General features: G+C 41.0%; 1 protein-coding gene across 7 annotated transcripts in view; it reads left to right on the top strand.

Annotated features, from left to right (window-relative positions):
- Nucleotides 1-14,953, top strand: part of TJP1 (tight junction protein 1) — a 234,821-nt gene that overhangs the window by 133,170 nt on the left and 86,698 nt on the right. Inside the window, exon 1 of one of the 7 annotated variants that reach the window (XM_064480515.1) lies at nucleotides 5,525-5,859. The exons of the other annotated variants lie outside the window; for them this stretch is intronic. Within the exon in view, the coding sequence (XP_064336585.1) occupies nucleotides 5,833-5,859 (27 nt within the window). The 5' untranslated portion in view covers nucleotides 5,525-5,832. Of the gene's footprint in view, nucleotides 1-5,524; nucleotides 5,860-14,953 lie in introns of those variants that run through there. 7 annotated transcript variants of the gene reach the window in all.

Below are 14,953 nucleotides of genomic sequence, written 5' to 3'. Positions count from 1 at the left end.
ATTTAAAAATCATGAGGTCAATCTTGGGGAGTGATGGAAATGTTAGGTATCTTGATTGTGGTGGTGGTTTCATAGGTGTATAGACATCTGTCAAAATTCATCACATTGTACATCTGACATGTGTATTTTAATGTACAGGAATTATACCACAATAAAGACGTTTTTAAAAAAATCTTAGAAATATAATCTTAGGGCACAAAAGCAAGTTGTGGAAGGATATGTGCAATATGATACTATTTAATAAAGTTTTTAAAATGCATTTAAATACATTCATTTGACATAATCTCCAAGATGAAAATAAGTGAAAAAATAAATTATAAAATGGTAAATATAGTCTATATCATTTGTTAAAAAAAGTGTTACTATGTTTATCTACACGTTTCTCTCTCTCTCTTTCCATATATATGTGTAAATAAATACTCAGAAAGTAACCTGGCATATACTCTTTAGTTAAATTTAAATACTAGTATTCCTTGGTACTGGGTGTGGGGAATGTGGTTCAGTTGGGCTTTTAAAAAAAATCTATTGCTTGAGTCTTTTATAAAGGAATGCCCGCCTGTATTAGTTATGAAATTCAGGGGGAAAAGAAAAGACACCAAGAGACCTGGGCAGGCACTGACAACAGAGAGACCTCAGGTGACAGAGAGGTGATGGAACACTCTGGAGGGAGGGACGGAGGCGAAGGTGACTATATAATTTGTAGGATACAGAACAAAATGAAAATGTAGGACTTTTGTTTAAAACGCAGAGAAAAGAATCATTAAAGGTACATATAATTTTATCATGCAGCCTTTCAAAATTTATTTTGTTCTTGTTTTCTTGGGCGGTAGGTTCTTAGGTTTATTTATCTGTTTATTTGTAATGGAGGTACTGGGGATTGAATTTCGGACCTCGTGCGTGCTGAGCATGCGCTCTCCCACTTGAGCGCTACCCTTCTTCCCTTATCATGTCTCTTTGTATCGGGCTAGCTCTAAATACGAAGATCAGAATATTTAACTCTTATGAGGTACTACTTAAATTATACAGTTCCTGTTTCATGGTTTGTGCCTGGAGTTTGTCCCTCAGCCAAGCCGAAAGAGATGAGCACAGGCAGACTCAGAAAGGTTGGGAGGAGAAAGGACCCCATTCCCACGGAGGGACCAACACTGGGAGCACCCCTGGGCCTGGGGATAATCGCAGCCAGAACAGACCCTGCAGGGCCCTAGGAGTCCCACTTGCCTCCTGGGCCTGGACCCTCTTCTCATAAGCCGTCTGACCTAACCACCCTGCTGGGCACGGGGTCTGGGAAAGTGGAGCCGCTGGCCTGCTGCTCCAGCCCCCAGCAAACCGCAGCCAGCAAGGATGCTGAAACCTCCATGCTGGGAAAGCTTGGTACCTGAATGAGGGCTGAGAGAGAGGCTCACCCACTCCAGGGCATGGTCCAACCAGGCACCCATCAGAGGGGAGGTGCTGCTGCCTGCCTGGGGCTCTTGCTCTGCCCAGGATGCTGGGGATACCCAGCCTTCGTCTGGATCCCTGCTAGGGACAGAGGGCAGTGGAGTGGGAGCGGGAGGGTGGTGTGTGGTGCACAGGCTGGGCTGCAGGAGCTGTGGGAGTGGACAGCCTAGAACCCCTCCAGGGAGGCCATAGGAGACGGGACCGGGCCACAGGAGACGTGGGAGCTGAGGCCCCAGGTCCCCAGTGCACATGCCATTGTCCCATTGACCTTCACTTACAAAACACACATCCAAAGCAAAAATCGTCAAGATTCAAGGCAACCCTGCAAAGCATGAAACCCCACGTACAAGGCCGTTTCAAGCCCTGGGCTGTGCAGCGGCACTGGTGGCCATGGCAGCCTGAGTAGGGTCAGGGTTTCTTGGTTTTGTTCTTTTGCTTCCCTCTGTTTTCAAGAGGGGAGATCCTAGAGGAAGCTTGAATTCTGAGACGTAGACTCCTTTAGTTGAGAGAGGACAAAGAAGATGGCCAGCTAGCCTCCCAGAGGGGATTCACAGCCCAGCGGGAGGGAGAGAGAAGGAGGGCAGCTGTTCTGGGTGGGGGTGTCAGATTTGGCAGGGAGGGAAGGGTGTTACCATTCCTCAGTTTCTATTTTCTCTATGAATTACTTGCTTGGGCTGCCGAGGGGGTCTTTGAGGGAAGATGGGACACAGGAGTTGTGAAGGAGAGGCCAGCCATTGTCAGAGGTGAGTCAGGGGTTGGATATCCAGTCTGGCTTAAGTCATGGCTTCCATGGAATTATGAGCTTCCAGTCTCCCTGGTCATGTGATACTCAGGTTCCTGAAAGACAAGGCTCCACCTGGCCCCACTCAGAGGAAGGATGGCTCCACCACGACTTGTTTGGCAGGGGGAGGTAATTAGTTTTATTTGTTTTTAGAGGAGGTATTGGCAATTGAACCCAGGACCTCGTGCATGCTAAGCGTACACTCTACCACTTGAGCTATACCCTCCTGCCTGTTTATATGTCCTTTTTAAAATTACATGATGGTGATGGTAACATTCTTTCGGTTTTTGTTTTCACTGTGGCAAAACGTGTATCATATAAAATTTACTATTTTAACCATCTTTAAGTGTCCAATTCATAAGGTTTGTCTTTAAGTGTCTTTACTTTGCAAAATAAATTAAGACTGGGGGGTGGGTATAGCTCAACGGTAGTACACATGCTTAGCACGCGAGAGGTCCTGGGTTCAATCCCCAGTACCAACCTATAAATAAATGAATAAAATAATTAATTAAAAAATAAATTAAATGACTGTAACTCAATAAAAAAAAGTTTAAAAATAAATAAAAATAGACTGACAGTTGTCATCCTATATTGCCCCTCTAAAATGGTCTTTCAGTTTTTGTTTTCTTTTTAGTTTTGAAATCGAGACACTTTATGAGCCTTAAAAAGCTCTTCCTTATTTAAACGACTTTATGGGCAGAGGAAACTTCTGAGACATTTTATAGAAAGTTTAAAGATACGGCATGAGACTGAGATTAGGATTACTTATTTTATTTCATCGTTAGAATGCTCTGATAAAGTTCTCCTAATTCTGGTATCTTTTATGTATATCCCTTTCTGTGACATCATCAAAATTGTCTCATATTCTCCCACAGTGCTGTAATACTTCCCCTTTGTATTTCATGCGTACTCACAGATCAAACTAAAAATAATATGCTTTTCTAAGGATATTTTTTGTAACAGAAATATAAGAATACGTATACAAAATATGCATATGGATTTAGTTGTTCATTTAGTCAGAGCTGTTATACTAAATGGTTCTAAGATTTATAGAGATTATGCACATATACTGGTTTTTTGGTTTTTTTTTCCATTCTGAGCCTCAGACACCAAAAATCCCACAGGAAGTTGTCTTTTAAATGTTGTGGTTTTTAAGTTTCCGGTTCAGTTTGCATTAGACAGTCAGAAATAATTTGTGCAATTGAAAGAGATTCTTGATTAACTTTATTGTGATTCTAAATGAGAGTCACAAATTTGCTTGTATTTCTTCCCATATAATTGATCTAAGGCGCTATAACCACCTCCATATGTAAGCATTGAAGTTTTGATATAATTTGATGTTTTTGGTGTTCAGTGGATAAATTCTTCATTGTTAAAGAGGCAACTCTCTGATATTATGCTTCATGCTTTCTACTTCTTATGAGAGCATCTCCTCAAAAATAAACCATAGGAATGGAGACGTGTTTTTAATTAGTGACAATCTTTATTTTTACAAATGACAAAAACTTTCTCTTGATTCTTTAGTGAAAAGGAGATACATAAAAATACATCATACTGCTCAATTTAGATATAAATATTATTGAAAATTTTTAGAGGATACTACTATTCATTGAAATATTTTTATTAATGTAATTTTAAAAGCACAGTATTCTCAAAGGTGAAATTTCTCGCTTGATTTCATTATTTTTTAAACCACGGTAAAAGTAAAATTAACTAAAATGGTAATCAGGTGTCTTAGATCTTCGACAAATCCGTATGTAATCTGGCATTTAAATTATATATGGCAGGCTTGATGAAAAGTGACAAATGAGAACAGAGAAAAGGTCTTGGTGCATTTGAATATCTCTGGGAGTTGATCTGTGAAAGACACTATACCTGGTTCTAGGCAAGTCATGTTGGTTGCACATCTTATTAAATGGGGAGACTGGTAAAGATAATGTGGAGCATCTTCCACAGCTACCTTTTAAAATAAAAAAAATAATAGTTCCGCAATTTAAAAAAAAAGCATTTGCTCATAAGGAAATTTTAATTACAATTCTTAAAAGATTGAATAAATACTCTTTGTCCAAAAACAAAACAATCTCATACAACATGACTTGAAAACAAAAGTGACTCCAACCATTTCTGTGTCGGGGATGGAGGTAAAGGATAGGGTTTGATTTGCAGAATGCTTTTTTCTAGTTTCGATAGCTTCAGGTTGCAAAATATATGGTATTTTACTGTGAAATCTTAATTGATATTTATGTATGATATACCGGTATTTCTTGATTAAGAGAAGTTCGATCTTTTCATAGAGTTGAATTGTAAAGAGAACCATCGTCTAAAGCCTGACTTTATGCTCCCCCCCCCCCCCATTTCTCGTGTACCTTCTGTGGCACTATACTAAGTACTTTAAGGATGTTACCATTCATGTAACTAAGAATCTCTGACATTTGTGGAGAATAATGAGGCTGGAAGCGGTTTTTTAAGTATTTCTTGGTGTTCAGCAAGGCTGTCTGCACTGTGGGAAGTCTGCGTAGTGGCTGATTAAACTGGACTTGGGGACCAAACGTCCTTTCCTGCCCAGCGTGAGCTAGAGGAACTGGGTTAGAAATGCAAGGCAGCTTGACCCCTTCACTCACCAAGAATTTCAACGTTTTTGATGCCAAAAATACGCTTCTGAGATCCCTGTCTAGATGGGCTGGAGAAAGACTTTGGCTGTGTCTGGAGGCCCCATGTGGGTGGGCCAGGACTGCTTGCCTAGGGTTGCCCGTGACCTCAGACCAGATCTAGGACAGCCGGTGCTCCGAGCGCGAGAGCTCTCGGAGACGAAGCCAGGACGCACTTTACAGAGACTTATCTGCCTCAGGGAACAGCGGAACGCAGCCGTGACAGCGGTTCTTCCCGGCGTCCGGTACCCGCTGTGCCCGCCCAGCCCGCCGCCCCCCCGGCCTGGCTCCTCGAGGGGCACGTGCACAACTCAGGGCCGTTCTCCTGGGGGCGATTCTTGCCGGACCTTTGATGCAAACAAACAGGAAGACACGCAGGCCGCCGGAAACTCAGTTTCCACCAAGTTACTTCGGAAACTGGGCTCTTCCTTCCGCGCCTAGGGTGGGATCCGGGGAGGAAGCGGGACCCGGCCGCTCGCCCCACCCCGTTGATGGCCCCGCCCCACTCCAGCCACGCCCACCAGTGGCCCCGCCCCGCATCTGGCCCCGCCCCGCCGGGCCGGGCATGCTCAGTGGGCCGGCCGGGCCGGCAGGTCTGCGTGGCCGCCAGCGGTTGCCGGCGCCCGCTCCCCCCGCCGACGCCACGTCCCTTCCCCGCGGCTCGTTCCCGGGCGGTTACGTGCGGAAGCCGGCTTCCGAGGCGCGAGCGCGGCGGGAGGCCGAGCGGGGACCGCGCTTGGAGGGAGGCGCCGGCCGGGCGCACCCGTGAGGAGACCGAGCAGGCGGCGCTGCCCGGACTTTTGTCCGAGTTGAGTCCCTCCCCGTGGGCCGGGCCTCCCTGCCGCCCCCGCCCCACCCCGCTCGCTCTCGGGAGATGTTTATCTGGGCCGCGGCGTGAGGAGCCGGCTGGCCCGTGGCGCGGAGTTTCGGGTCCGGGAGCCTCGCGCGGCACCGGAGGGAGACAAGATGTCCGCCAGGGCCGCGGCAGCCAAGGTGAGCGCCTTCGGGGCCGCCGGGCCCGCCCTCCTGCCCGCAGGCGGCGGCAGGGCCTGGGGCGGCGGGAGAGGGCGGCCAGGGGCCCGGAAAGGGGCGGCGGGCGCAGGGCCGGCGCTGGGGCAGGTGCATCGCCGTGGGCGCCCGGCCCGGCTTCGGCTCTGGCCCCGGCTCACCGTGGCGGCGGGCGGGGCGCGCAACAGGTCGGGCGGCGGGGAGTGGGCACCGCGGCTCCCGGCGCGAGCTTGCGGGTCCGGGGTCAGGGTTCGGGTGCCGCCTCCCGCGACCGGGTTCTGCCGTCCTTGCGGGAGTGGTTGGTCCCCGGCGAAACCGTGCAGTTTCGCTCTGATGTCACTCTCGCTGGTATGCGCGTGCCAGCGATAAGACACCAAGACAGCAAAACGCTCGGCTTGTGTGTTGTAGGTTGGGTTGGTTTTTTTTTTTTTTCTTTTCATGCTTATTTATTTAGGGTAAAAATTATTTATAAGTGGAAAAAAATTAACCTCTTAACACTTTGTAATAGTTTACTTTGAATTAAACTTTCAAAAGTAACACGGAATACCCCTACAAATGAACCCTAAGATGAACTCTTAAAAATTGAAATTAGCGAACTTATGGGTTCATCAGAAAAGTAACACTTTTTCCTATCAGTTTTTCCATGTTCTTTGAAGTATTGTGCCATTTTCTCAGTGCTTTGAAACCAACTTGTAAGTTATATAAAAAAGCTGAAAAATCAGGTAATATTCTCCTCTTCTTTTGCACGTTTTCATCGTAAAATAGTACCTGCTCTTTTAAACAGTTGGGAAATACAGAAATGTGAAAAGTAAAAATCTTCTCCCTTAAAAATCGATTCATTATTTCAAACAGTACTGAAGTACTTCAGGAGGCAGTGGTTTTATGTATCTTTTTTGCTTGAAATGCTTATTAATATGGTATAATATGGCTCTGAAGTTTCTGAACTCCAGACCTTGTTTTCTGGCTGGCAGAAGTTAGCGGTTACGTCTAGTAGTGAGTAAATTCTTTTAAGGAATTTAGTGTTTTCCCTTTGAGAAAACTTTCATGTGTACCTTTTTGACCTTACATCGATGAAGAACAATCCAATGATAAAACTTGATCTCGAGATTTAGACTAAAAGGCAAAATTCTGTGTGATTTTAAAATAAGCTCATATTATTTACCTTTTCTGGGATTTCCTTTCTTAGGAGGAAAGTCTTTGTTTCCATATTACAGAGAATATCACTTTGTTCCTGTAGTGGGATCCCTGGCACTTGATAATCCAAGACCATACACTCTAAAAAGGTTATTTTAGGTCTGGAGAGAAATAAATTTTCAACGTATTGCCAGAGTAAGATGATTTAGAAGGAGTCATACTTTTCCTACTGAACTATGGTATAGAGATTTCTATGGCATATTGAAAAGTATCATCAGTTACACATTACATTGTTGGGACTTTTGCATTCTTGAATATTTATGAGTAAAATGTGAATTGAAAACTTAATTTTTTTTTAAGCCTAATTATGGGGCCACCGTAAAATCTTATGTAGAGCAGGCAGGCCATGAAAAATAGGTGAAATGAAATAATGTTCAACCAGTTAATCAAGTCATATTTCATTTTTTAAGGGGATTAAAATGCTTAATAAGAACCAGGCTGTGTCCTCAACACTTTACATACGATGTTTTTGTTTCCCCCGCTCCTCAGTTTTAAGAAAAATGAAGACATTAATTTTGCAACTTGCTGTCTTTGTTTTTAGCATAATAGTTTGTAGAACTCTTATCTAAGGGTCATTATTGCCTTATTGGTGGACATTTAACTTTTCTCCAGGATTTTGTTGTTGTAGTAAGTAGCCTTATACTTTTATATCTTGGCTTGTATAGTGTTACTGTATGTCAGAGTCTTAAAAATGGAATTTCTGGGTCATAGGGTATGTGCTTTTAAAATTTTGATATTCACCACTGAATCTTCCTCCGAAAAGGTTGTACCTAGAAATGAATGTAACACTTGTTGGTAAATTACCTAATTTTAAATAAGGATGTGAAACAAAACATCAATAAATGAGATGAGAAAATACACTTTCCAAATGGGGAGAATCACTATTGTAGAATATACCAAATTGCCTCGAGTTGATGTATAAATGTTAATATAATTCCAAATAGAATTCCAGGGTGCTGTTGTAGAAAACGTGACATATTGATAGTTTATCTGAGAAAATAATGATAGCCATGAAATTTTGGAAAAAGAAGACCTTATTAGAAAACCTAATGAGTTACAAATGCAAAGTAATTTAAAGCAGTATTTCAGCTCAGGAATGGACATTGGGATCACAGAGTCCACAAACATCCATGTATTTATGAGCCATTAGTGATTATGATTATCAGCATTTAATGTGTGGCAGGTATTGTTCTAAGTGCTTAGCATGAATTAACTTATTTAATTCTCAGAGTATCCCTGTGAACTGAGCACTACTATTATCCCCAGTTTATGGATGAGGAAGTTGAAACAGAGAAGTAAAGTAACTTACCTAAATTCATTCAGCCAGCAAGAGGGAAAATTAAGAATATATGATAAAAATACCACAGTAGATTACTGGAGAAAAGATGGGTTATTCAGTAAATAGTGCTGGGACTTTTGGTTATCCTTAAAAAAAAAAATTAGCTTTCTGCCTTAGGCCACAGTGCTCCCCTCCTCCCCCCATCCGATGTTTGAAAAAGTACAAATGAGATAAATCATACAGGATGCTCTTTTAAAAAAATATACCTGAGTTTGAAAGGTCTTCTCTGGACATGATACTAACTTAAATAATAAAGGAAAATTTTTTATGTGTGTGATACACATTTGAATTTGCAAACAGAATTACCAGTGTACCTTATACAAAATTATTCAAAAGCTGAAAATAGGAATTTGAGGATGATTCTCAGTCTCACCAAGGAATTGTTTAATAATGTAAGAAAATGATATGAATAGTTATTAGGAACATTTCCATTGGTTGAATCATGGAAAGTGGCTGGAGGTAGTGCAGTGACTTCTGGATTTTCAAACTGTTTCAGTTGAAAGGAAGCGATAAAATTTAAGATTATGCTGTTATATATGCTTATTAGATTTTGCTGCTTAAGAATTTCCAGTATGTCTTGGGAACAAACTTTTTTCCCCATGATTATTTCTAGGAATTATAATGTAGTTTAGTATGGAAAGTATATACACCACTTCTCAGGAATTGATTTATTGTATCAAGGAAGGCACAATGGACTTTTCTTAATAGCTGAACTTTTGAAAGTTAAGAACTGTAAAACATAGCTAAATGAACAAAACTAGTTACAAAATTAGTCCTTGTAGATAGGAATTGTGTCCTGAGTGGCTGTTATGACGTACTTTTAATTTTGATGCTGAGTGATCGGTACAGATTTGCTTCATACTGCTGTAAAGGTAAACTAAAAACTCAGTGCACTTTATGAGAATTCACCTGATTGTGTCTGCCAACTTTTAATGAGCTCCACTGTAGTAACATTTTTCTGTACCTGACAAGTTTGTACAATACTTGTCACTAGAAATATTTTTATAGTATTTAAGGCAGAAGCATTTAATTTTTCATGTTAGCATGTTTGGCATTTTAGACACTTGTGGCTAAGACTGTCATTTATGTACTTGATTGATAATCCTGACCACATTTACAACTCGGGTTCATTTTAGGACAGCTCCGTAAGACAGGTATTTTTCAAATTATACAGTGCTTTTCCCCCCCCAGATTGAGCAGTGGTACAGATGGTCCTACATTGCTAGGAAAGACCCTATTTACTTTTCTTTCTTTTTAAAAGAATACTGATGTTTTCTTGTTAGAAACTTGCAAACTGAACATTTATTTCATAGTCGAGAAAGACTCTGCCTACTGATTGCTGTCAGCGAGTGATAAAGACAGCCATCCACACCAACAAATAATGAGATTGAAACCAAAAATCTGTGGCTTTGAGAGCTGTCATGTAGTGTATATAGTACGGTTTCCTGTTTGGTTTGAAGGAAAAAGATTACAGTAGTTTCACCCCCCCCCCCCCAATCCTGGTAACAATGTACTGGCCCTGACTGTTGCTTGCTCTTTAGTCTTTTTACTATTTAGAGACCAAAGATAAACTCAGTACAGTTCTAAGAATAAAACTGAGTATAAGTAAGACAGACCACCATGCTGCTAAGGGAAATGTTATTAAAAATAATAATTGTGGTGAAAAATTTGGAAACACAGTCCTGTTCATTGACATAGCTCTGACATGATAAAAATTCAGTCTAATGAGAGACCAGGAGCCCGGCTGTAAATCCAAGTGTGGTCCCACCCTCCTGTGTCTGCCAGTCACAGCTCCTGCCAGGCTTGGGTAGTGTGTACGCACTCAGGGTTGAGTGGGGTGAAGACTAGCTGGTGGAATGAGCAGAGCTCTTCTTTATTAATAAGCAGAGTTTTTGATCAGATGTTAAAGAAGATTAAAAGATAGTTTATGCCTAGTATGTTATTTCAGAAATGTTTGCCGAGAACTTGCTTTGCATCTCTGAATTTCAAAAGACAATTCTTTGTTTAACAACTCTTAATCTTGTAGAAAGAGAACATTAGGACAGTTCACTGAGTTTTAAATGCAATCTAAAATCGGCGTGTTTCAGTACAGTATTTCTAATGTAAGCAGGCAATAAAAATAGACCTTTTGCTGTCTCTGACCTAGAGGGCTTCTTAATTTATTTATTGCAGAGAAGAGTGGCTTCAGGTTGCTTCTTTATGGGTTAGCCAGGTGCTTTATTTCCATTCCTTCTTAAAGAGATAAATTCTTAATAATGAGAAGTGTGTGGTGATTACATGACATGGGAAGGAAATTTCATTTTATATCCTAAAAATGGATGAAAGGAAGGGACTCTGAATGATACACCACAGAGCACTGTTTTAACATGGGAAAACCAAAGTTGCCAAAAACTGTACGGTAAAACACCATTTGAGGTTTAATAACCAGTTCTGACTGTCATACAGGTAGTGTTAATTACGGAATCTCAGGGAGCCCTGAACTTTGGGATAGATGGAAGGATCAGTTTTGATTGGTGTTGCAGAAGTGTTTCAGTTCTGGGTGAGGACATCCTGCCTCTTTGATGCTGGTAGAATGCGGGGAAGTAAATCAACTGATGAGTGACCTCCATCATTCCAATTTATCCTGCCCGGAAGGGAGATGAAGACCTGACTGTTCTGGTTCCTTATTTTACATGGAGACTAACTAGGAACAGAAGATTAGCATATACTTGGCTTAAATTAAAAACATTTTTTTTGATTTGCTGAAATATTTACTGTTTTTGTTTTTTAAAAATAGTATACATTCCCAAAGAGAGAAAGTTCATTTTTTTCCCTCGGTTATTTGAAGAATTTTCACTTTTTTGAATGGTCACCAGTAATCTTTGGGGTTTGTACACCGTTTCTGATGACTGAATTAAACTTAGTTTATGATTGCTTTCTATTATTCTAAAATTCAGGAGATTATCAGTAATGACCTTCTTTTTGTTAGTTCAACAAGCATTGAGCACATTTTGTTTTGGACCCTTGACCCCTAAAAGCTTGTAGTTTCCAGCTGCTGTATACTGTGATCAGTTGTGAAATGTGTAATTCATTTTTAAGATCCAAAGAATTTGCTTAGTTTAATCTTAAAATAAATATGAGCACACTTATGGTCATTGTATAATAACGTGACATCCTTGTGTGCTTTTGTGATTGGGGAAGGTGCTGGAATCATACCCAGGGCCTGGGCTTGCTGTGACACATGAGTTTCTGCCATTTTCCTTGTTCATTTCTGAAAAAAATGTTTCATTTGAATCTGGGTACATTCATAAAGGGTCGTATGCATGCCTTTAGTTAAAGTATCTCAGTAGGAGAAAAAGATTAAGAATTATAAAGTAATTAGAATTGGCTTATAACTCCTTGAATATACTGACGTGGAAAATGGACAGTAAGCCAGCTGTTACTGTTAGATTTAGGGTCTAACAGGCTGTGAAATACCTAACAACTTGGATTTTTGAAACTGTATTCTATATTTAGCAGGTATTTCTTGCCAGCCTAGTCTGTACCAGGCACTGTCCTACGTGCTGGTATAGAGTAGTGAGCATATCACTGTACTGTGCTCCTGGAACATTAGCCATGTGGGCAGAAAGCGACAAATAAAATACTGTACATGGTGGTGCGTGCTGGAATCCCTGCCGTGCCATTTCTGGGTCATACCCTCCTTTCCCCAAAGAGTACACCTATCTTGTCTTCTGTAGTGCTTCTTTTCTAGCTTTCCCCTATAGTTTTGACACTTAATTGTGCATTCCATTAACACTGTAGTTCCACCTGTGAACTTTACAGAGTCTTCCAGGACAGGTTCTGTTGTGTGTGGCTTCTTTTGCTCAGTATCGTGTTTGTGAGATGGTCAGTGTGTGGGTAACTGGTTCATTCGCTTGGTTGTATTCACGGATGATTTTCAGAGTATTCCATTTTATGAGGGCTTACTGCCAGATTGGCTTCTGGAAAAGATAGTTTGAACTAGACTTTTGTAGGTTTTGGAGAAAAATGGGTATACTTGTCTGAGGGACAAGAATTAGATAAATGCGTTGGCTAGTCACTGGATCACTAACAACTATGTGAAAGGTAGTAAGCTGTTTTTGATATTCATATGATGTTTTCCTTGAAAAGTCAATTTTAATTTTGCAGGCATTTTGTGACTTAAAAGGTCTTAGCAATCCATCATCTTAAAGTGTATTTTCATATTTTCATACTCCGTGGTATAGGGATCCCTTTAGTTGACAGTGATCAGATCAGCAAAAGCCACAATGGGAGAAATATGTGTTTTGGCAAAAGCAAGTAAATACCAACCTACTTTTCAAGTATTGAATTGTAGGAAATCTTTCCCAGCAGTGTCATGTAAAGGAACTTTGGAAGATTTATTTACTGTTTTTTTTAAAAACCGTGATAACATACTGGAATATTTAATTAAACAGATGTATACCGGCCCCTATTTTGATGCTGTATTTCCTGTAAGATCAGAAGACAGTGGCCATGGCAAGCAGATTTTCACTGGAGTTGTAAATATGACAAGTGTGTATTACTAATAAAGATTAGCCTCCTAAAACTGATTGCCAATTCTGTGACCAGTACTAAGTGTTTTATTTTCTTTATCTGATCTAACCTTAATTCTTTCAGGTGCTGCTCTAATCTCTTTTATAGGTGAGGAATCTAAAGTTAAATTTACGTGGTCTAGCTAATCGCACACTTGCTTTTGTGCTGTGTAACTCATACATGCACAGGCTTTTACGATCATGGGTTGTAAAGGACTGTCAGGGAGAAAGGAGTGTCTGTGTGGAATGTCGTTGGGCGAGTTGGGCAAGTCTCAGACCGGACGTGTAGCGTGAATCATGAAGGCGGAAGAGAGGGTGCTGTGGCGTTGGGCCGAGAGCACAGGCTGATCTGACAGCGGGAGGTGTGGCCCGCTCCAGCTGATGTGGGCCTGGAGGAGGGCAGGCCTGATCTGCCAGTTTTTCAGAACCAGTTGTAAATACAGAGTTGATGTAAATTACCCTGACTTACAAGCTGCCAGCTGACTTCACTTTTTATGTCTTCTTATTGTGAAATATAACACCTGTGTAAAAGTACATAAAGCAAATGTACATTAATAAATTGCTACATGGTGAACACCCGTGTAAACACCACCCAGATCACGGAGTAGAATATTGCCATCTCCTCAGAAGCTTCCTCCCTTGCCTCTCCTGTGTTGTTGCATGTGAATTCATTCATCTTCGTTGCTGTTTAGTATTTTCTTGTATGAATATACCACAGTTTGTTCTACTGTTGTTGGACATTTAGATTATTTACTGATTTGGGCTGTTAAGAATAATGTTTCCTTGAACACTTCTGCATGTCTCTTGGTAACATGTGCACATATTTGTCTAAGACATGTATTTAGGGATAGAATTGCTGCTGGATTTAGAGTGTCTTCAATTTTAGTAAATAATGTCTTTCCCAAAGAGATTGTACCAGTTTACACTCTGCATCATAGTGAATGAGAGTTTCTGTTGCTCTGCACTTTCACCAAAACTTGCTATTATCAGACTTTAATTTTAGCCTTTATAATTGGTCTTTAGTAAGTCTCATTGTAATTTTAATTTGCAGTTTTTGACCAGATGAAGTTGATTGAGCAACTTTCCGTGTTTATGCTTTGTTCCAGTCCTTTGTCTATTTTTCTTTGGGATTGATTATCTTCTTACTGATTTACTTTTTTTTTTTTTGATAAAAGCTGGTTGATTATATGCATTGTAGGGATATTTCCCAATCTGGTGGTCCTCTTAATGGTCTTTTGGTGTATACAGGTTCTTAATTTGAATGAGGTCTGAGTGTAGGGCACAGAGAAAGGCCATCAGGAGGTAGACAGAGAGTTTTAGGAGAGGGACCTTGTCTGTTGACAGGCCAGATGCTGCGCAGAGAGATCAAGTAATATAAGGACTGAAGAGGTTACCACCGAATAACCCTTAAGTCTTTGTCACTTTACGGGTTTAGGTTCTGGAGTCTTTATCTTGAGTCTATCAGTTGATAGTGGTTTTGCATCTGTAAAACGCAGGGTTGTTGTACACTTAGCACAGCACTCAGAATAGAGTGAGCCATTATCTTAGCTATGTCTTTTAAAAACATTTTAAGTGAAGCCCATCTTAATATCAGAAAAGAGGCATGTAGGAATTGGGCATTTCTGTGCACAAGTGTACAGACATTTACCTGATTTATGTATATGTATTTATTTTATACTGGACAGAGTTTGGCCTGTAGGTTGAGTGCCAGATCAGCAATATGTTCTGTGGTTTCAGAGAAGGTCCTTGAGCTCCTGAGATACTTCTGAAAATTTTATACAATAGCATTAAGTAAGAGATGCAGTCTTTAGTCTGATGAATCAGGAAATAGAGATTAAGGACTAGCCAGACTCAGTGCACCTGGCTCATTTGGGGTACTCATCCAATACGATAAATGATTTTGTTCTGTTCATTTTTTTACCTCCTGAGCACTTCGTCTCTCCACTTGTTCCATCCATTTGTTTCTACCATTTACACCCCCCTTCCAAACACACAC

This window comes from Camelus dromedarius, chromosome 29, assembly GCF_036321535.1.
Source record: "Camelus dromedarius isolate mCamDro1 chromosome 29, mCamDro1.pat, whole genome shotgun sequence".
Taxonomy (NCBI): Eukaryota; Metazoa; Chordata; class Mammalia; order Artiodactyla; family Camelidae; genus Camelus; species Camelus dromedarius.
This window is presented reverse-complemented; position numbering and strand designations above follow the sequence as displayed.